The sequence below is a fragment of the Gastrolobium bilobum genome, unplaced genomic scaffold, assembly GCF_033153095.1.
Source record: "Gastrolobium bilobum isolate Gb01-03AN ecotype WA unplaced genomic scaffold, APGP_CSIRO_Gbil_v1 utg8041, whole genome shotgun sequence".
NCBI classification, from domain to species: Eukaryota; Viridiplantae; Streptophyta; class Magnoliopsida; order Fabales; family Fabaceae; genus Gastrolobium; species Gastrolobium bilobum.
The window spans coordinates 428,727-451,141 of NW_026897652.1; the positions used below are offsets into that span (position 1 = coordinate 428,727).

The window sequence follows — 22,415 nt, forward strand, 5'->3', positions numbered from 1 at the left end:
GCGATTAAGCTTAACCGGCTATAAATACAACTTTTGCACAAAACCCTAGGCATTTCCTTTTGCTACGTGACCTTGAGGTAGCTGACCAGCCTTTGTGCACTGTTCCATTGCATTCTTCTTCATTTTGTGAGCCTAAGGTGCCATTCTTCTACCTTTCCCTTCTCCAAAACACCTTGAGTGGGTGAGGACTTGCCTTGGGAGTGACTAGGAGACTCCATTTCTGGGTTTATGTTCTGAGTTTGAGGGGTTGTGTTGGCTGAGTTCTTGGTTCTCTTGGAGGGAGCTTTGGTCTTAGCATTTTGGGCTTGAAGGAGCCATCTTGGTGGTGAAAGGACCAACCTTGATCACCATTTTCGTGTTCATTGGAGGTCTGATCCGTGGAGCTGTTGTGAGAGCTCCAAGAGCATCATCCACCTCTGTTTGAGCTTGTGGTATGATCATCACTCTTATTCTTGAATTTTCTTAGTAAAAAGTGGAACCTTGATGCATGTAACAAGCTAAAGATCATAACTTAAGGTTGGGTAAGGTTAAACACACCTAGAAATGCATGTTTAAGCTTATGTAATTAGTAAAAATGGAACCTTTGGATTGATATCTCGCGAAATGCAAAATCTGAGTACTGTCACGAAATATCTGGATACTGGGTTAGAAATATCTGGATATTGATATCCGGATATGAATATTCGGATATTGATATCCGGATATGAATATCCGGATATTGATATCCGAATATGGGGTTCTAAATATCCGGATATTGATATCCGGATATTGCCAGTCAGATATCCAGATATTAATATCCGGATATGCCCCCGACGAATATCCGGATATTCTGGATTTTCGAAGAACAGTAGCTGCACTGTTCATACAGAATGATGTTTGGGGTTTGTGGACCCTAGATTGGTTAAGTTGAACCTCTGTAATAATTGAACTAAGTCAGAATCAAGGGATTTAAGGGCTTGTGGCTTTGTGAGAAGCCTTAAGACTTGGAACGCAAAGGAAAGGCGTTGTCTTTATACCGTATGCTTGTTGAGTATGAATATTGATATTGTTATTGGTCCGAAACAGATTGTGATTATGCTGTATTTGGACATTTGAGCTTGTGTGGACTTGGCGTGGATTGATTTCTTAAGAAGTAAGCTTTCATGTCCTCAGTTTAGCCATTGTGTGGTTCCACCATACCCCATGGGGAATGGTTTATACGCATGCTGTGTTTACATGCTTTGATAATTGAAAATGTTGTTGAGCTTTATGTGCAATTGCTTATAATATGTATGTGTTGTTCCACTTAGACGGTTAGCCTGAGTATGTGGCGTTATACAAGACGGTGACACTGTGGGTGGGTGCAAGTGGCGTATTGCATTAGTGTGGATAATAGATGTATTCCTGCATCTCTCGGGCCAGTAGATTAGCTATAACACACATGACATGATTATCTGTTGCATTGCACTATTTTGTAACTTGTACTATTGAACTGTTTTTGGAACTTATATTGCACATGTAAGTGAGCTTGCGGTGGAAGATCCTTGAGGACCCCTTGCCTTACTGAGATTTCTTGTTTAGAGATCTCACCCCACGCTTGGGGACGCTTATTTCAGGTTCAGGTAATTTGGAGGCTGATGCCTCTGGCGGCAGGAGGTCGGAGCTTAGCTGATTATATATGTTGTATGCTGACATGACTGGATATTGGATGCTGTTTATGTTTTCTGTCTTTATATTGATATTTAAGTTGAGACTCTTTTTGGACTTGTTGCCTTGTTTGGTGAGCATGGGGTTTGTCCATGCCGCTTTGATGTTAGTACCTTTTAGCTTGAGTTGTATAAACTATCAGAGTTGTCCGGTCTACGTGTTGTAGTTCCGTGACTAGAGACATAATTATGTTATTTATTCTATGAGGTATTTCAGTTAGCTGCCTTTTGCAATTTACATACAAGCGATGTTTTGGAAAATGATTTAAGTAATCAAGTTGGTAATGAATAATGACGTCATAATTGAAAAGAAAAAGATATTCCGCATTTTAAATTAAGAGTCGTTTAATACGATGATATGATAACAAACCGGATATATACGAGGTGTTACAACTGACACCTTCGTTTGGTGCATGTATTCCAGGAAGCGAACTGTTGTGCGGACTGGTTGGCTAATTACCTCTTGGACCACTCGGAGTTGGATGGCGTTTGGCACTTCCTGAGACCGCCTACGACACTTGGCTTGCTCCTGCAGGCTGATGCACTAAGAGTCTCCAGGCATAAGGATTTTATTTTGAGATGGTTTCGTCTCGGTCTTGTTTTTATTTGGCTGTTTGGTTTCCTTTATTTTAGGCTTAGCCCTCTTTTGTTATATATAAAAAAAAGACAGGACACTTTCTCTCAATCGAGGAATGCAATTTCAACCTCGGATATTACAAAATAAAAATAAAAATTATGCTTACTACCAAGAAGATAATAATAATAATAGAAAATTCTTATCAAAATTTTCAACGGAATACACTACATTCGAAACATATTATGTGAAAACTGATGCATAGTTTTTGACGAAATTTCCAATAAAATTTCATCAAAACTATTGTCATAAGTTTCGACGAAAATAGTGATCAATTGTCTAAAACAACATTTGTGTTGGTATTTTCAAAGAATTTGTGGTCCGTCGAAAATATTTTTTTTTTTTAATTTATTTTAATTAACAACAGAGATAATACAAATTTTAAAATTGTATTAGATAAACAATTATAAAGTTAAAACAAATGCAACTGTTTTTTAACTATGTACTAAGAGTAGTACATAGTTAAAATATTAAAGTTACTGATGTGGAGAAGAGAGAAAAAGTAACTATAATATTATAATCATGTATTACCCTTAATTAGTACATAGTTAAAAATGATTACAGGATATCTTGCAACAGAACATCCGACGAACCTATATTAAAATAGGAAAATTGTTTTCTCCAGCTGTAGGAGATAATAATCATATGTTACATTAACATAAAATATGTGTCTGCATTTTCTTTTCTTTTTTATTTTTCTTTAACTCGTGGGTTTCACATTTTTTGTTAGCGTTAAAAAAACTTATCTCATATTAAATGAGAGAAGTATTGCCCATTAAAATATCATCATACATAATTAAAACAATGAAGAGAAAAAAAACACATACCATATACAAATCAAATACAATGTAAAAGGTAATGAACGAAATTCATTTGTGTGGTTGATCGCGAATCCGCGATCCTCTTATCTTCTAATATTAAAATTTTCACTTGTTTTACGTTAGAGATGTTAAAATGGACTATAGGCCACGGGCCACAAAAGAGTTTAATGGATAACCATGATATTTTGAGCTTATGACATTTCAACAATATAAACAAAGATGCTAAAATGGGTTGTAGGCCACGGGTAAGCTTAAAAACTTTACATTTGATCCTAATCCACTAAACATATTTTATGGTAGCGCATAAGGTTGAGGCTTATCCATGGGCTAAAAAATTTTCTTCATAAAAATTCTAATTATTTATAAAATCATGACCAGCGAGTTAACCCTAACTCGTTGGGCTTTTCACCCATACATGCCTTTATAATTATGAGTCATTTGGTGTTATAGACTTTTTGTCGCCGTAACCTATACGAGCTCCGGCATATGTACAATCGGACTCGCAAACCCAATTCGACAACTCTTAATGATATAACATTTTTTTGTATAATTCATTAGTAAGTACCCTTAATGTAAGGTAAAATATGTTTCTTCCTATATGATAAGGGTTTAACGTTACAATGTTAGAATGATTCAAAAAAAATTTCCTACACATACATCAAAGATGTGTGATCCATATATTTTTTTTTCTTTCATTATTTCGTATTTCCACTTTCTCTCTCCTTTTTGTTGTGTATGTTTTCTTGGGTCATGCAACATTATATTTATAAAACTCATATATAAAGATAAAACATAAAATTGAAAGGATAAAAGAATGCTTTCAGTAAGAGCTAACAATGTCGTCGGGGAGCCCATGGCGGGGGATCACCACCAATGAGCTAAGCTATACCAACCATACCAAGTGAGTCGACACTATGTCACAACCCAAAATCTTAAAGCATTGAGTTTATGGATCCATCCACTTATATCTACTTCACTTAGCTAATTACCAATCAATGTAGGACTTATTACACTTGAATAACCCAACAATCTTCCCCTCAAGTGTGAAATCTTACATTGATATGTTTTCCCTCAACCGAGTACCCAGGCTCGAAGTACTCAACCCACCCTTTACCCAAACACATGGCTAGTTCGAGCCCAACCTGACTCCGATACCCACTGTCAGGCGGGTTCATGAGGAGCCCGTAGCGGGGGACCACAACCAATGAGCTAAGCTACACCAACTGTAACAAGTGGGTCCTACACCATATCTCAACCCAAGACCTTAAGGTGTTGGGTTCATTGATCTATCCACTTATATCTACTTCACTTAGCTCATTTCAACAAATGTGGGACTCATCCCAATTGAATAACCCAAGTACCCAAGATCAAAGTACTCAACCCGGTTCCTTGCCAAACATCTGACTAGTCTAAGCCCAACCCGACTCAACCCAATGCTAAGATTTTGGGTTGAGACATTAAGGCCTTAGGTTGAGACATGGTATCGAATCCACTTGTTACTATTAGGCATGTAGATCGCGGGTCCAGGAGGAGCATGTGGCGAGAGATTACCACCAATTGACTGAATTAGACCAACCACACCAAGTGAATCTTACACCATATCATAACCCAAAATGTTAAGGCATTATGTACACTTGACTTAACTTGTTACTAAGTAACGTGAGATTTAACACACTTTAATATCCCAGCAATTAGTTTCCCTTTATTGCTTTCTCCGCAAAATAATTGAATTTGTCAAAGGGTAAATTGAGATTGAACTGAAGTACTTCGAAAGCAAAATAAAAATATGCATGTGGCACATTGAGTTGTCTTTTTCGAATTTGAACGCCATCGCAGGGTACAATGAAATAGGCCAAACAACACTCTTGGTACACGCTGTTCTCTTAATTGGCTTCTTCGTGCTTTTCAAGTCCACATCATGTTTGGTGGAAAGCCTTGCAAATGGACATTAAAAATTCAAAATCTACCTAATTTGATAATCAAAACACACTAGGTGGCGCTCCTTTTAAATTTTTCTCGTGATAATTGAAATCAACATGTATAGGCGCGGCCATGATATTGATAACTTAGTCAATGTTTGACCCCACTTAAGCTCGAGTTTTAGTTTTGAAGAGAAATAACCTCTAAAAGCTAGTAATTCATCATTTTTGGATGGTTATGTTGGTTTTCACTCGTTTTTAAGACACTAATTTGCTCGAATTATAATAGGTCTTCGCTCATAAAAAGTTTCATACTTATATTTCCAAAAAAATTAGGAATAATCGAAATACTATATGCTCGACTACTTCATTTTAGTTGGCTCGTGAAACCATAAAGTTCATGTGCTTCACAATGATTGAGAATGAGGTGTCAAACTTCATGTGGCAGTGTCAAATTTTCTTGTTTGACTTTTTAAATGTAAGCTTTAAGCAGGAGGGAGGTACTTTGCGTTTGTAACCGACAAAAATAGAAAATAAAAAGTATAAGGGATAGGGATGATCTCTCATAAAGTCTAGGTCATATATTAATAAACAAATTATCAGTAATTAAGATGATTATTTCCTATTTTATATTTCAAAATTTTATTATTAAAATTATAATAGTTGATATGTAAATCAATTATTGTGATTTTTTTTTATATATAATTATTATGATTTTTCACATTACATGAAAGAATGCATAAAACAATATAGGGAGTGGGCACCATAGACAAACACAAATATTCACATCCTCGTTTTTTAAATAACTAACGCACAAACACTTGCCAGAAGCTCTGTATTTGCTCTGTTCTGCATTATTTTTGTTGAATAAAAAATTACGTAAATTATAGCTCATGTATTATGCATCGGAATTTCAAATCATACGCGGGTGTGGTAAATTTGGTTTTCCCGAAATAAATGTAAAATAAAAAAGGGGACTAAACGTGGTTTGTTTTATGCCCGTGGGAGTGGGATGTTTGAAAATTCCTATTTGAATGTGTTTTGGTTTTTTTTTTTTCTTTTTTGTTATAGAGTAATCAATGAAATATGTGTTTTTAGAACTAAAAAATTGTTATAATTTTTAGAACTACTTTTATAAAACAGACATTATCAAACAGATTTTTTTTATTCCCAAAATTAAAAAATTATTTTTAAAAACAGAATTCAGGCCCTAATCTACATTTTTTAAGAAATAACTCTCTTTTTTATTAGAGAAAGATGATTTTTCTGCAATTAATATAATAATAATAAATATATTATTATTATTATTTATCTGTTAATTTTTATTACTTTATATTAATATATATCTATAGCTGTAATATAAAGTCGACATTTCTCATAATCTCTCTCAAATAATAATGTTAGAAAAAATCTCAATAATCTTGGATTCCACTCTGGTCTCCCTTCTCACAGTACTGTCATCTTTGATTGTAAAATTCTACTTCGTTCTTCAAATATTTTTCTATAAATAATATTTGTGGGAATGGAGCAAAGTAGCCCATGGTTTAGCAAGTCTAGCTGCTTCTTCTTCTTCTTCTTTTTTAATAATGATGTTTTCATCAAATTGCATCTAAAATAAGATTAAACTGTGGTAGGCGTGTTTAGCTTATGAATATAAATATATAATCATACAAATTATAAGGGGAGGTTGTACTTGCTATTTTTTATTTATTTTTAGTAGTTATTCTAATATAATTTTTTTAGTCAATTGTAGTTGAAAAATATCTATACAAATCACTTAGAATGTGGATCAATTGATATAAGATTATTTTAACTTAATCAGTAGTTTCAAGTTTGATTTCTGAATAGTGAGAGTTTTGTTGTCTACTTGAACCAAATTAATTGAAAAATTAATAAATTGATAAAGAAATAAAAAAATTATTTATATCTATAAAATAAACTGTTGACAAAATAACATCTAAATAGACTTTACATGCATGTCAATTCAAAAAAATATTTTTAAAAAAAAAAAAATAATAGCAATTAAGTTTTAAACGAGAAGTAAAATGTATTTATGATTACACATTGTTTACATTTATCTTTATATCTTGTGATATATAACTAATAATGGTAGTTTTCTTAGACTATTAAATACCAAAATAGATAATATACTTTATAAGACTTATATTTAGTCTCAAGTCTCAACTATTAAAATACTCTCCCTACTAGAAAAATTCATATTTTTATTCTGTTGCAAATGATGAAAATTCCGTTGAAAATACATTTTTGAATAGAATTTTCAACAAAAACTTTTAATCTAAAAATTCTTTGTCGAAAGCTAGCGAAATTTTTTTTCCGTCGAAATTTGCAACGGAAAAAATTTTCATTGAAAATTTCAAAGAATTTTTTTCCGTCAAAAGCCTTACTTTTCCTTTGACAAATAAAGCCATAATATAATACTTATTTAATAAATTATGTCGAGAATTTCGACAAAAATTATATTTGTCCAAAAGTTCCATCACAGTTTGCAACAGAATTTAACTAGAATTCTGTAAAAAATACCAATGAAAATATTTTTCGTTAAAAATACGAACAAAAATTTTTCTGTTGAAAATACCAATGGAAAAATTTTTCATTGGAAATTCTTACAAAAAAAGAGAGCACATTTCGTATTGGTCTAGCATTTCTACCTGTTCATCTTCTTCTTCACAAAACAGACGGACAAAATCAAAAAGAACATAAGAACTAAAACAACATAAGTGCATCGTCACCAATCTAAATCATTTTCATACCAACAAAAGGATTGACCAGACCCAATTTCTACAACTGCAACTTGAAAAAAAAACTATGGCCTTATCTTCTTGTTTTTCCTTTTCTCAATACAAACCCAAAACTATGGCTTTATCATCATAACAAAAAAGAAAACTTGAAAAAAAATTACAGAAACTTTCTTATCAAAGCATCGCTCTATCATCTTCTTGCTTCTCCTTTTCTTCTTTTCGCTGGCGGAGCACAACCCTCCTTCGGTAGCTTCTTGCCAACCTTCGACTTCTTCTCCACCAGTTGTGGCTTCTTTGCCACCATGGATTTCTTCCCCTTTGCATTTGCTTCTCTGCTGCGTTTTGCTTCCCCATTAGCTATTTAGAACTGTGAAAAACGTTGGGGATTAATAAAATGGATTGATATATAAAGGTTTTATTTCAAAATTTTCAATGGAAAAAAATTTCATCGCAAATTTTAAATTATTCAAGTGTTTCCATCGGCTAATGAAGTTTCACGCGAATTGTGTTTTATTCGAAATTTTCAACGAAATTTTTTTCCTTTGAAATTTTCAACGAAATTTAATTTCGTTGAATATTTTAAATTATTCAAGAGTTCCTATTGGCTAATATGTTTCACGTTGATTGTGTTTTTATTCGAAATTTTCAACGAAATTTTTTTCTATTGAAATTTGCAACAGAATTTAATTCAGTTGCAAATTTTAAATTATTCAATCTAACGAGGCTTCACATTGATTGAGTTTTTTTTCGAAATTCTGCGACAAAATTTTTTGCGTCGATATTTGCAATGGAATTTAAAATTTCGTTGCAAATTTCAACGGAAAAAAACCATTGCAAATTTCGACAAAAAATATTCCATTGCAAATTTCGACGAAAAATATTCCATTGCAAATTTTTACGAAAATGATTTTCCGTCGAAAATTTCTACAAAATTGATTTTCCGTTGAAAATTTCCATCACTTTTTTCAACGGGATGTTTTCCGTCAATAAATTCTGTCTCTATTTTTGACAGAAATATATTTCGTCTCTATTTTTTACGGAATTTGATTTCCGTCAAAAATTCTATCACCATTTGCAGTAGAATATTTTCCATTGATAAATTCCATCGATAATTAGAATTTTTCTAATAGTGTCCACTTTTACAAATTTTATGTTAATATACTCCTCAGTAGAAATTATATGCCAAACTACCTCTTTTCAATCGATAAATGTGGCAATACTTGGTGAATCTTACTTGGCAGTGAGACTGATATAGTTGAGAATTATTTATATTTTTAATTATTATTTAAATTAATTTAATTTGAAACTTTAATTTAATTAAATAATAATAATTAAATGTAATTTATATAAAATTAGAAGATAATGATAAGAGAAATAAGAAATTTTAGAATATATGGTAAGGATTTCACAACATGATAGAACCTAGTAAATTTTTACGTAAAATCATAAAACGTAAAGTAAAAAAAAATTTGTAAAAATGTAAAAGTGCTTGGAATATTGATAAAAATATTTTGATGAAAAAAAAATTATAAAAATATAGTGATAAACTGAGATTTTAACTACCATAGGCACGACCGATAACCAAGTTTCTCTGGCTTCACTCACGACACTAATCTCAAAAAATTTAAAAGGGAGCAATTTAGTATATAATTTCACAAGGATATTTTGAAAAGAAAAATTTGAAATAATGGGATACTTAGATACTCCCGTATATTCACTTCTAAGGAATTTGAGTTCTTTAAATATTTTTTTCAACTCAAAAATATATGTGTATAAAAACATAGTTGGGAGGGATTCTCTATTAGGTAATTAACTAATTTCTCACGTTTTGAAATTTAGTTTTTAACAAAAAATAGTCAACACACAATGTTTATTATGAATGCAAGTAAATGATCAAACCTGCAGAGAATATTTAGTTGTCAGCACACATTAACAACGTATCATTGCATAAATTTTTTTAGTTTTTGGAGATAAAAATGAACGGGGTTCACCTTGTTGAGGTACTTGCAACATAGAAGAGAATTTATTTGAGAACATCATTAATTAGCAATGAAAAAGAGACTAATCATACAAAACCCATGATATGATAAACCAAGTATAAACAAAATCTTTAAATTGAAGGAACATTCCTCTAGAAAAAGCCATGGATTCTTCCAAATGATCATGGCCTTTGACATTCATGTACCTTTCTTATGTAATTATAGAAAGTTTGATGAACAACTGGAGCATTCTCAGTAAATATGAAGTAGAATAAGTCTCATCTAATTGGTAACAGTTTATGAGATAAGATAAAACAACAACTCATTACAAAGCTTGGAAATTTGATCATTGGCTTCTTTACTTATGAAATTAAAGCAATAAACCTGTTAGAAATTTATAAAATCATTAATATAACATCACCTAATAGCTTAAGCTTTTTGATAGAATTAATTCTTTACATGGTATCTAGAGCCTACTGAGAGGAACATTGATCCATTTTTCTTTCCTTTTCCTGTGAAGCCACTTTTCTTTGGATTTTTAATTTTTTTTTTCCGAATATTGTCTTCTTGTTAGTTTTTGGAAATCTCTCTCTTTCTTAGATCGTCTTTGCTTCTCTTCGCGAACGTCCATCGAAACTGTCGTTGACCGTCGTTCCTCCGCCATGGACTATGCTTTTTTGATGACATTTCCAGGCGACCAATACATCGTTGTGATCGTCCCTTTCGCGTGATCCTGTCCGTCCAAGTTTCTTCTTGATCCCATCATGCACCCACCCTCACATGTGTGTGGAAGAAATGTGCCTCCTTTCAATCAACCGGCACATGGCAGTGCTTAGAGGAGCTTTTCCGGCGGTGATCGGTTGCGTTCTTCTCCTCTCTCCGAGATGATTTTGGACTTGGTCTTGTTTTGGTGTTTCGACATTTTTTTGGCGACACACAAATCTCACTCCTTCCGGTCAGTTTTGTGATCTGACGTTTCTGGTTTTTTGTTCTCTTTTTATTTGGATAATTATGGATTCTCCTACCTCTTTTGTTTCCAGGACTTCGACTGGCTCTAAGTCAGAGTCTACTGTTTTTATCAATTATATCCTTGCTCCACTGAGTGTGCATAAATTGGATGGGTCGAACTATGATTCATAGTCGTCAGATCTCCAACTTTGGTTGGATGGGCATAATTATATTTCTCATATCACTACTAAGGCTGAATCTATTGCGTCTGATGAGCGCACACGATGGAAGATGATTAATGCTTAGTTGTGCACTCATCAAATCCACTCTTCATCATTCTATTAAGCAGATTTTTCGACATGCAGATACTTGTGAGACTGTTTGGAGTCAGGCAAAGGCTTTGTACACAAATGACACGCAACGACTCTGAGGTGTGTGTCAGTAATTGATATCTATCTTTGCCCCTCGTGATTTTGATTATCCTATGTGTGAGTACTTGGGAAAAGCTCAGAGTTTGCTTCATGATCTCAATGAACTTTTGCCCCCTACTAGTGATATTGATAAAGAGTGGAAGCAACATAGTATTCTTTTTATGTTATTGATTATATATGGTTTACCTTCCCATTTGTCTGCCAATCAGGATCAGATTTTGGGATCTACTAATGTTCTTACACTATATTCTATGATGTCTACTTTGCTTAGGATTCCACCTAAACCCTCTGCATCAACAACATCTCTTATGCACCATGTCTATCCGATTGACACCTCTGACTCTTCTGCCTTTGCTGCTTAGGGCTCTAGTCGTGGACTTAAACCCTCTAAGGGTTGGCTACTCTGCACTCATTGTCATTAGACCAATCATACTGTTGACTATTGTTGGAAGCTTCATGGCAAGTCACCTCAGCCTCCTCGGAGTGCTCATGTTGCTCAGGCTCAATCTAGTGTTGTTGATCCAGGGTTACCTTCTGCAGCACAACCTCCTGTAGCTCTTCTTAATGAATTCATGAATTAGTGTTATGAGAAACAATCATCTAGTACTATTGCCTCCATTGCTCTAATGGGTAATCCTTTTGGTGGGATCTTTCAATTACAATCTCTAGGCCCTTGCACTCTTGATTCTGGGGCTTCTGATCACATTTCTTATAATAAGTCCTTATTTACCTCTCTTTGTACCACTGGTTCCTTTCCTAATATTACCATAGCCAATGGATCTTTGGTCCAATCCTATGGGTTCGTCATAGTTCTTCTCTTCCCCAATTTATATCTGGATAATGTTCTCTATGTTTCAGATTCTCTTTTTAACTTACTTTCTGATATGCATTCAGCATATAAGGAAATCTAAGCCAAAAAGATAAAGAATGTTGATTAAATCTTAAGCAAAAAAGGCAATAATCGCTGTTGATCTGTCAAAATCTTAATCAGAGATTGCATACTGATTTTATGTTGATTTCGTAGGAAAAACACACAAACTGGAGCTAAAAAGGAAAAAGCTAAACTGAAGGCCCACGCTCACAGCGTGGGTATGACGCTCAAAGCATGAAAAGAGCTTTTCAGCTAAAGGCATCCACGCTACTAGCGTGGGATTCACGCTAGTGGCGCCAGAAATCCAATTCGGGCAGAAGCTACCACGCTACTAGCGTGGGATTGACGCTAGTAGCGCCAGACCCTCAAACAGTCCACGCTTGCAGCGTGGCAACCACGCTAGTTGCGTGGTGCTCCAGGATTTTGAAGAAAACCTCCCACGCTAGTGGCGTGGGAGGTGCGTCAATCAGCATTAAATCTGTTTTAAATCAGAGACAAATCACACTGAGATTACGACAAGGATTCAATCAAGATTCTACACCAGGTCAAAGACTCTATAAATAGAGACTCAGACCTCAAGAGAAAAATAACTTTTGCACAGAGATTGACGGAGGCAGAACGTAGAGCAAGCTTCTTCTCCAATTTTCTGGTTTTTATTTATTTATGAATTCTTTTGAATATTTTGAATTGTCAGACATTAATATGTCTTGCTAGTTTTTATTATTGTGGTAATGGTTACAACCCTTGATGTCAACCCCTTGTAGTTTGGTTAAATTTATATTTAATTATTTCAAATTACATTTATTTTATCCTGTTCTTCATCTTTTAATTCTTTTAGAATTGATCACTCTATTAGGATTGCGAGGGTTAGGGTTTTCAATAGGAATATTGAGATTCTAGTTCCTGAAAAGGGTAAAATAACAGTTAATGTATGCACTAGGGATAGGCTACATGAACTGCAAACGTGGAAAATTCACTGGGTAAAAGGATTAACTTGAAAAAGGATTTCTAAGGGATTAGGATTCTAATAGGGTTAATAAAGTTAAGATCACTAAGGGATTAGGGCTTAACTAATTAATTATTAGATGGTGAATTGTTTGATCAATTGGGTAATTAAATATAAACATTAATCAATATTACAAGGTGGGGATCGGAAAGGTGTTGGAGTCCTTTACTGCAATATCTTTTTATATATTTTTCTCAATCTCAACCTTTTACTTTAAGTTTTCAAACTTCTTTTTGAATTGTTCACGAAATATTGAATAGTTCACAATTGTCACAACACAATTATTTCAAAAACCTCTTTTTGTTAATCCAATAAGAAAAGAATAGTTAAATTAAATTTGGTGCTTCAATCCTCGTGGGACGATATTCTTACTCACTTTTATTACTTGGTACGATCGGTGCACTTGCCGATTTTACGCAACAAGTTTTTGACTAGCGTGGTTGCCACGCTGCAAGCGTGAACTGTTTGAGGGTCTGGCGCTACTAGCGTCAATCCCACGCTAGTAGCGTGGTAGCTTCTGCCCTAATTGGATTTCTGGCGCCACTAGCGTGAATCCCACACTAGTAGCGTGGATGCCTCTGGCTGAAAAGCTCCTTTCATGCTTTGAGCGTCATACCCACGCTATGAGCGTGAGCCTTCAGTTTAGCTTTTTCCTTTTTAGCTCCAGTGTGTCTGTTTTTCCTACGAAATCAACATAAAATCAGTATGCAATCTCTGATTAAGATTTTGACAGATCAACATTGATTATTGCCCTTTTTGCTTAAGATTTAAGCAACATTCTTTATCTTTTTGGCTTAGATTTCCTTATATGCTGAATGCATATGACTTTCCTATTCGTACTTTTTGTAGTGATAATGTTTGTGAGTATTTTTCTCATCAACTTCAACAATTCTTTCCATCTAGTGGCATTATTCATCAAAAATCTTGTCCTCGTACACCCCAGCAAAATGGTGTAGCCGAACGCGAGAATTGTCACCTTATTGAGACTACTTGTGCATTATTAATTGATGGCAATGTCTCCTACAAATTCGGGGATGATGTTATTCTCACTGCATGCTATTTCCTTAATCGCATGCCCTTTTCGGTTTTTCATAACTACGTACCTCACTCTATTTTGTTCTTTCATCAACCTTTATACCCTTTGAACCCATATGCCTTTGGTTCTTTACATAATATCAGAGTCTCCGTGATCAAGTGGTCAGGAGTTCGATCCTCACCGCCCTTACTTTCTCTTGTGGAATTTCTTAACATAGGTAGATGAGCCTATGCATTATCTACCTTTTAAACCCAATGAATTCTCGTGTGAGAGGACATATTAGAGATATATAAAACAAATAATATAACCTTATCGAACAACAAGTGATAGTTAACTGTGATGCTAAGGAAATTCACGTGAAGAAATATTGGAAATGCAAACTTGAAGAGGGCTTCGTATACAGCTACCATTCCTAACCCAATATTACATAAGCAAAAAAAGAAACACCTTTTTCACCAAAAAAAAACTCACCGAATCCACTTCAAAACTAACTCAAGACTCACCATATTGTCTTCTAATACGAACATGACAAAACATGTGAACGCAAGAGCAGACAAAACATTAATGTTGTTTGTTTGGCTGCATTTTCATCAATTTTCCCGTGGTAAGAGAGCATTATATATTTTCCTCAATAAATAAAAACATCTAAACTCCGATACGTTACAATATATATGATACTTTTTTTTATAAACCACAAGTATTTTCTTATGAAAGACAATCTTATTCGGGATACATCCAAAATTAAGATTTTAAAGTCAAGATCTAGGCACCTTATTAGATGAATTTGGTATTAATTTGATGAGATATGACGTGATGTAAATACAAAATATTAATCCATATTTATACGAAATAGAAAAATTTCAAAATACTGATAAAATCACCTTATTTATATATGTGGAAAAAAAATACTACATCATAATCGGAAACAGAGTGCAGTTATGCAAAGAATAAGCATAAACATCATGATTAATTATTTTGAAATGGAACAAAGACGCAATTCAAATAAATAGGTCCACATAAAAAGTTGAATTTAGCAAAAACACGTAGGTCCCAAAGTGGCAGGACGCAACCTCGCATAATGGCATGCAGATTGTAATGTAATTTCACAAAGATCAAGTCCCGCAGTCGCCGCGCAAAGGACACAACAAATGGTAGCACATGATTGGACATTCATAAAGGTGTTTCATTTTCAAGTTTCACCTCCCGACCATATTTTTATTATTTATTTATTAAAAAAATAAAATTAATTAAAAAAGAAAAAAAAAATGAAAAATGAAATTTTACGATGTTGTTTGTTTCATCCACGGTCCGGTCTCTCCGCCTCTAACACTTTGACAACATGGACTTCACGCACAGAACTCTCCGCTTCTATCTCTCTCTCTCCCTCCCTCTCACTTCTTTCTCTCTCTACATCAAATTTCAACAGCACCCCACAATTCTGGACCCCTTCCACCTTACATATTCGTTTGCGTTTTCTCGCATTCTCTTTCCATTTTCTCTCAGTTTCTCTTCACCATCTCCTTCTGGTACACATTTTCCTATTATCATTTTATTATTATTTTTTGTTTTTATTAATTTTCAGAACCCCTTGTATTCAATTTTTTTTGGGTAATCCTTTTAAGATCTTATGGTATTGTGGGTAACTGTGAAAGCTGATGTTTTTTCTGTTTTCGTTGCTTTTCCTTCGAAATAACTGTTGTGACGGTTTTGGGTTTTCGGTCGGTGCTGCTCAACCATTTTTTTAGCGTTATCTGAGCTTCCAATTAATTTTTGTTTTCTGAAAATATCGCGGGATTGTGTGTGTTGGAAGTTTGATCGTACTTAAACAGTTAATGATGGGTTTTTGTTTAATTTTATTATGTGCTGGATCTTGAAACTGTGGAGTCTTCTGGATTTGTTCTGTTCCTTCCTGCTATTGCCTATTGGGGTGTTCTGTGAATTTTTGAAGCTTTTTTCTCATTCGTTGTTGTAGCTTAAATTGGATGTGGTCCTCTGCGGACGGGTGTTCTTTTTTCCCCTGTTTCCTTTGTCTTTAATGCTTTCACAAACAATTGATTTGCATATCGTTTATTAGTTTTGTGAATTGTGCAGAGCCTGACTTTAATAGCGATTGTGTGTTTTTTTTTTTTTTCTTACAATCATTTAGTGGTTTCTTCTTCTGCTGGTTGCTGCGTATCTCAGAATTCTGGATACCCTCTATTTCATCCAGCAGCTCTATGATTTCCATTTTTGTTTGGGAATTGCAGGGGTTCTTTTTCATTTCCAAAAGTTTTATGGTCATTTGAATTATATGTTCTTTCTTTAGTTTAATTTGCTCCCCTCCTTTTGGTTCTTTTGATTCACTGTCAATCCTTTTTCCTTTTCTGTGGATTCGGGGATCAACCATATTTTTTTTTGTTCTTTTTCCATTCTAGAAAAGAAAACATCTTACGTGGTCTGGTTCTTACTTCTGCAGCTTGTCTCTCAAGATCTGTCTGGGGAGCGGAGCAACATTTGATCATTGAAATTAAGGAGTAAAACCTTATTCACCACTCTAAATAATAGGGATTCTGCCAATGCTAAATTTTGTCAGGTCCAGAAGTCAGCCAAGGGCAACCAGACCTAATTCAATGGGAGGTAAGATTCTGTCCTTCAAATTTTAGCTTGAATGTTGGTATGACCAACTCTCTCTTTCTTCTTCTTCTTCTTCTTTTCCTTGAATTAATCTTGGTTACTTAAAGGATTAACCAATTTGAAAATTGGATGGGAAATTTTTACCTTTTTTATCACTTTTGGATAGTCTGGACGCAGTTATATGACAAAATAAGGTGTTTGTAAATTCATAATTGTCAAAGTTCTGTTATTTATTTCATGTGTGTTTATATATATATGTCATATAAGTGGTGTTTGAAAATGTAGTTTCTCTTGTTTGTGTTTTTCTGTCTTTTAGGCATGGATTATGTGGATCCAAAAAGGAAGGGCAATTTTGTTGGAAAAGTTTTTCTTGCTGCTGCATTAACGGCACTATGCATCATCATGATCAAGCGATCTCCATCTTTGAATCCCCCTAGTCCGGTAATCCCTATAGCCATTGATACCATTAAAATGCCTATACACCATTACCATGTTCAACCTATATACGTATGTGCAGCTGTTATGTTTGTTGTATCTGTAGATTATATTTTGGGATTCACTTTGGTACTCCCTCCCAAAAAAGGAGTATCATACTATCTTTTTGAAATGACAGACATTTAGTACTTAGTCTCTAGCTTTTGTTACTCAATTATAATTTCAAAAAAGGGAGTATGGTACTGCATTTTTTGGAGGTAGTATACAAGTTGACCCCTTATAGTGTTTATTGTATTTGGTGTTATAATACATTTGTACATAACAATCTAAATTTGACTTTGAAGACATAGGTATAAACCATGTTACACATGTAAATACAATCTTTATTTTTTTTAACAGCAATGATCTGTGACATTTTATTTGATTGTGTAGGATCATAGAAGAGACATTTATTAGGCCATTGAGATTTGAGATATCTACTGCATAATGAGGCCTAGTGGAATGAGGCTTGATTGTTGTGGTTGTTGTTCAATGTGATTTATGTATGGATAGTTTTGGTGCAATCTTATTTTGCTGGGGAGAGAGAGGGGGGGGGGGGGGGGGAGTCACACACTAACACTAATGTATTCTTGTTGAGTTAACTGAACTTATCAAATGTAGTTAAGTTTCCATCTTTCTACTTGTGTATGGATAATATTGAAATGTATGAAGATAATGCTTCTTGAGTAGTTCTTATAACAACTGTTCCTACAACAGAACAGATATACAAGTCCTGTTTACTTTCTTTGGCTTTTTAATTTTTACCTTTTGAAAGATACCTTAAAATTGTAGATCTCTGATATAGATGATGGACTATTTTTACCGTTTATCCTGCTAAAGAATGAATGCTTGGGTATGTTTAATTGGCATTTAGAGAGATACGACAAAGATAGAAAGAAAATAGTGAAAGGAAAGATAGAGGGTGTACACACACACACATAGAGGTAGGATCATTTTATACTAATGTAAGCTGCAATCTCAATTTTAGCCATTGATCCCACTTGAATCCAATAATCCACTTGACAAATAAATTTAAACCATTAAATGCAAGTAGATCAACACTTAGAATTTGGTATAAGACTTTTTATTTTACTCTTATATAGGTTTAAAATGACCCCCCCCCTTCTCTCTCTCTCTCTCTCTCTCTATATATATATATATATATATATATATATATATATATATATATATAAGGAGAGGATGAACTTACACAAGTGTATATCTAATATTATTAGTGGTTGATTTCACTTGCATCTAATAGCTCACGGGACTAATAAATTTGAGCCTTTAGATGCAGGTGCGATCAATAACTAATAATAGATTTATGACTTATGCTTGTGTAAGTTGATCATCCCCCACTATATATATTCATGTGAGATTTTATTTCAACCGTAATTTTCTTCTCTCGCTGAATCCAATTTTCTGGTTATTTATGTATTCAAATCTACAGTACTTTTTCTCTTTTATTTATCTAGCTAATTCTTCTTTTTCTCCTTTTCAGTTTTCCTTTCACGAACCTGGGGTTACTCATGTTTTAGTAACAGGGGGTGCAGGCTATATTGGTTCACATGCTGCTCTACGACTTCTAAAGGATAATTATCGTGTCACCGTAGTAGTATGTCTATAAATAAAATGGAATGGTTCTTTGATATAGTCAAATGGACTGATAAGTGTGTTGCTACAGGCATAACAATTTTTCTTTCTGGCAGGACAATTTGTCACGAGGAAATTTGGGTGCCATCAAGGTTCTTCAAGAATTATTTCCAGAGGCTGGAAGGCTTCAATTTATATACGCTGACTTGGGAGATGCAAAATCTGTATCCTTACATTCTTTGTACAAGAAATATTTTGGTGTCACAATTTTACTTTTATTGAAGCATATGTGGGTAAAGCCCAAGAAAGATTGTTTACTTGACTGGTTATCAGGTTGATAAAATTTTTCTTGAGAATAAATTTGATGCCGTGATGCACTTTGCTGCCGTTGCATATGTAGGAGAAAGCACTACGGATCCTCTTAAGTAAGTACTTCTGGATTTTATTCAGACATTAGTCTCAGTTGAAGTTGTGGAAAGTAGCACTTGTGTTCAGTTTCTAATTTTCTCCATCTATGTCTAAGTAGCACAAATCACATTGTATTTTTAGATAAAAATTGACATTTTCAACAACATTTGAAATTTGGTACAGAGATTTCTAGTATGGTCTTGGCTTTGTTAATAAAGTCACACATTGGTACACAGAAATTGTGATGCTAGATATGTGTGTGTTTCTGATAATATATTGGGTATAATATTATTTTCTATTTAAAGTTCAAGGTCACGCAAAGGCAAACACAAAGTAGTTTTTGATATAATGTTTGCAATTAATACCAGACTAGGGATAGATAAGTTGGGACATCTCTAAAAATATCAAGAGGATCAAAAGCTGTCGGGGAAATCACTGTATACTATTCAACCAAATTCAGAATTTTACTTTGAGAGTGAACCCATATTTGCAACTCTAAGAAATACATTATGGTTCTGTCCAGAGTTGGATCAAAATGTAGTTGCGAGAATTACATAATGGTTGGATTCATCTACTTCAGTTTTATTTTATTTATTTTCTTTCTAATTTGCATGTTTGTCAGGTATTATCACAATATTACATCAAATACCTTGTTGGTATTGGAGTCTATGGCTAAACATGATGTCAAGACATTGATATATTCAAGTACATGTGCAACATATGGGGAGCCTGAGAAGATGCCCATTACAGAAGAAACTAAGCAGGTGGGCAATCTAACGGTAGTTGAATCATGGGGATCGGTTGATAGCATTTATGCTTTTTCATTGCATCCTGAATTGGCTTTAATGCTTGTGGAAATTTAGTATTAAAATCTATGTTCAATATATCAGGTCCCAATTAATCCATATGGGAAAGCCAAGAAGATGGCAGAAGATATCATCCTTGATTTTTCTAGAAATTCAGACATGGCAGTAATGATTTTGAGGTTTGTATTTTACGTTTACATTTTCCCTACATTTTAAATAGCTTATACTTTGTTATCAAAAAAAAAATAGCTTATACTTATCTTATTCCATGTGCCCTTTGCTGCTTAAGCTATAAGTGATTCTTAATATTTCTGAAATATATAGAAACCTTGCAAGAGGGCTTCCATAGCTGTGTTATGGATCCATTTAATCAATGCATATTTCTCTTTGATTTCTGTCTCTTTCTGTTCTTTTCCTTGTTTTTAATATTGTGATTTGGTTTGTTGGGAAGATTTTATGGAGATTCCAGACATGTTCCTTTATATGAGAAAAAGATTTATTTGTATATATATATCAAAAGGATAATGAATAATATTTTTGTTGTATTTACTGGCATAACAAAATTGTCCACTTCATGCTGTTTGAACTGTTGATATACAGTTTGGAACATGATATTTCAATAAATCTTGTGAGCTTCCAGACATGTTCTTTTATATGAGAAAAAGATTTATTGGCATATACCAAAAGGAAAACGAATTACATTTTTGTTGGTATATATATCAAGTTCCTCCTTTATAGACAATCACTGGAACTTGATATTTCAGAATTAGCTATGCTGGTAAATGGTAATTATTGATAATTTCTCATTGGGAAATTACCAGGTACTTCAATGTGATTGGATCAGACCCTGAGGGAAGATTGGGTGAGGCTCCAAGACCTGAACTCCGAGAGCAAGGTCGAATATCAGGTGCCTGCTTCGATGCAGCTCGTGGTATTATACCTGGTTTAAAGGTATGCTGATATTTTCATTTTTATTTTTGACTAAAACGGAATTCGTTACAGAAGTATGAGATTACAAAATCCCTCTTGTTGGAGGAGATTGGCAGGGTATATTTGATGCAGTGCGTGAGAACCAACCAATAAGAGGCAACCAATTTAAGCTGCTATATTTTAAGTAGTTATCAAATTCTTGATAATTCTTCTATTTTCCATGCTTTTGGTCTAGAATATTAGGGTTTAACTGAAATTTTTTATATCAGGAATAATGTACAGGTTTTCTTTGAAGAGAAAAACTTTATAGCTGTTGGGTTAATTATGGCTGCTTTAGTATTCATGCAAGATATTGGCTTAGTCATAAGCTTCGTTCCAAATTTGTTTTGTGCTCATGTTATCCTTTAAAGGTTTTTGTAATTGCATTTCTTTTATAGATAATCTTGTTAGATAAATGTTATTTTATAATTCTACCAAGAAAGAAATTATGTTTTATAAGCTCCTTTACAAAATTTGGAAAGACCTTGGCCATCTAAGTCCGTTTTATATGTATTTCTGTTTTCAGTTTAGAGAAGCATAAACAATTTAATTCTCCAGTACATATAAATCGTGTGTCAGGAATAATTATTTATTTCAATGTTATTCAGTCATTTGAAACCTCCTTGAAAGCCGTCTAGTTGATTATGTTGAAAACTCATTCAATAATGTCAAATTCATGCAGTACATGGAAGAAGCGTGCTCATTGCATGTGTTCTTTGTTACTTTGCAGGTTAGAGGGACAGACTATAAGACAGCTGATGGAACTTGCGTACGAGATTATATTGATGTAACTGACCTTGTTGATGCTCATGTGAAAGCTCTTGAAAAGGCACAATCTGGTAAAGTTGGGATCTACAATGTTGGCACCGGAAAGGGTAGGTTAAATATACTATTTATGAATGTATGCTTTAATTTTTTTGGGTAGTAAAATTAGCTTAGCATATTTCTTAGATGACTCAAGGTTCTCATGATGGTGGTTCTGTTTATCAGGTAGTTCAGTGAAGGAGTTTGTGGAAGCTTGTAAAAAGGCCACTGGTGTGGATATCAAAGTAGACTTCCTTCCTCGTCGTCCTGGTGATTATGCTGAGGTGTATAGTGACCCATCAAAGGTTAGACGTGAATTGAATTGGAGTGCAAAGCACACTCTTCAAGAGAGTTTGCAGATTGCATGGAGATGGCAGAAGTCTCATCGTGATGGTTATGGGATTCCAAATGCAGTATACTGAATTATTTAGAATTCTAACATAGCACAAGACTAGAAGAAACCCCAGCAGCATTCATGTCAGCTGCACTTCTATTCCTATCTTAGAAAGAGGGGCTGAAATTTTTATTTTTTATTTTTACTACTTTCACTCATAGTGATTTGGTATTGTGTAGTTTGTGATTAGGTGGTGGTAGTTCATTCGTTACATGTATTGACCACATAATATGATTCAATAATATAATGGCGAGGCTATGATATG

General features: G+C 33.9%; 1 protein-coding gene across 1 annotated transcript; it reads left to right on the forward strand.

Moving 5' to 3' along the window:
- Window positions 1-15,460: 15,460 nt before the first annotated feature.
- On the forward strand, window positions 15,461-22,415 carry LOC133308989 (UDP-arabinose 4-epimerase 1-like). The gene is made up of 11 exons (XM_061509723.1): window positions 15,461-15,615; window positions 16,545-16,705; window positions 17,019-17,143; window positions 18,678-18,791; window positions 18,886-18,993; window positions 19,103-19,194; window positions 19,800-19,941; window positions 20,068-20,162; window positions 20,805-20,934; window positions 21,683-21,827; window positions 21,943-22,415. The coding sequence occupies exons 2-11, from the start codon at window positions 16,645-16,647 to the stop codon at window positions 22,176-22,178; spliced, it is 1,248 nt and encodes a 415-aa protein (XP_061365707.1). The 5' UTR covers window positions 15,461-15,615; window positions 16,545-16,644; the 3' UTR covers window positions 22,179-22,415.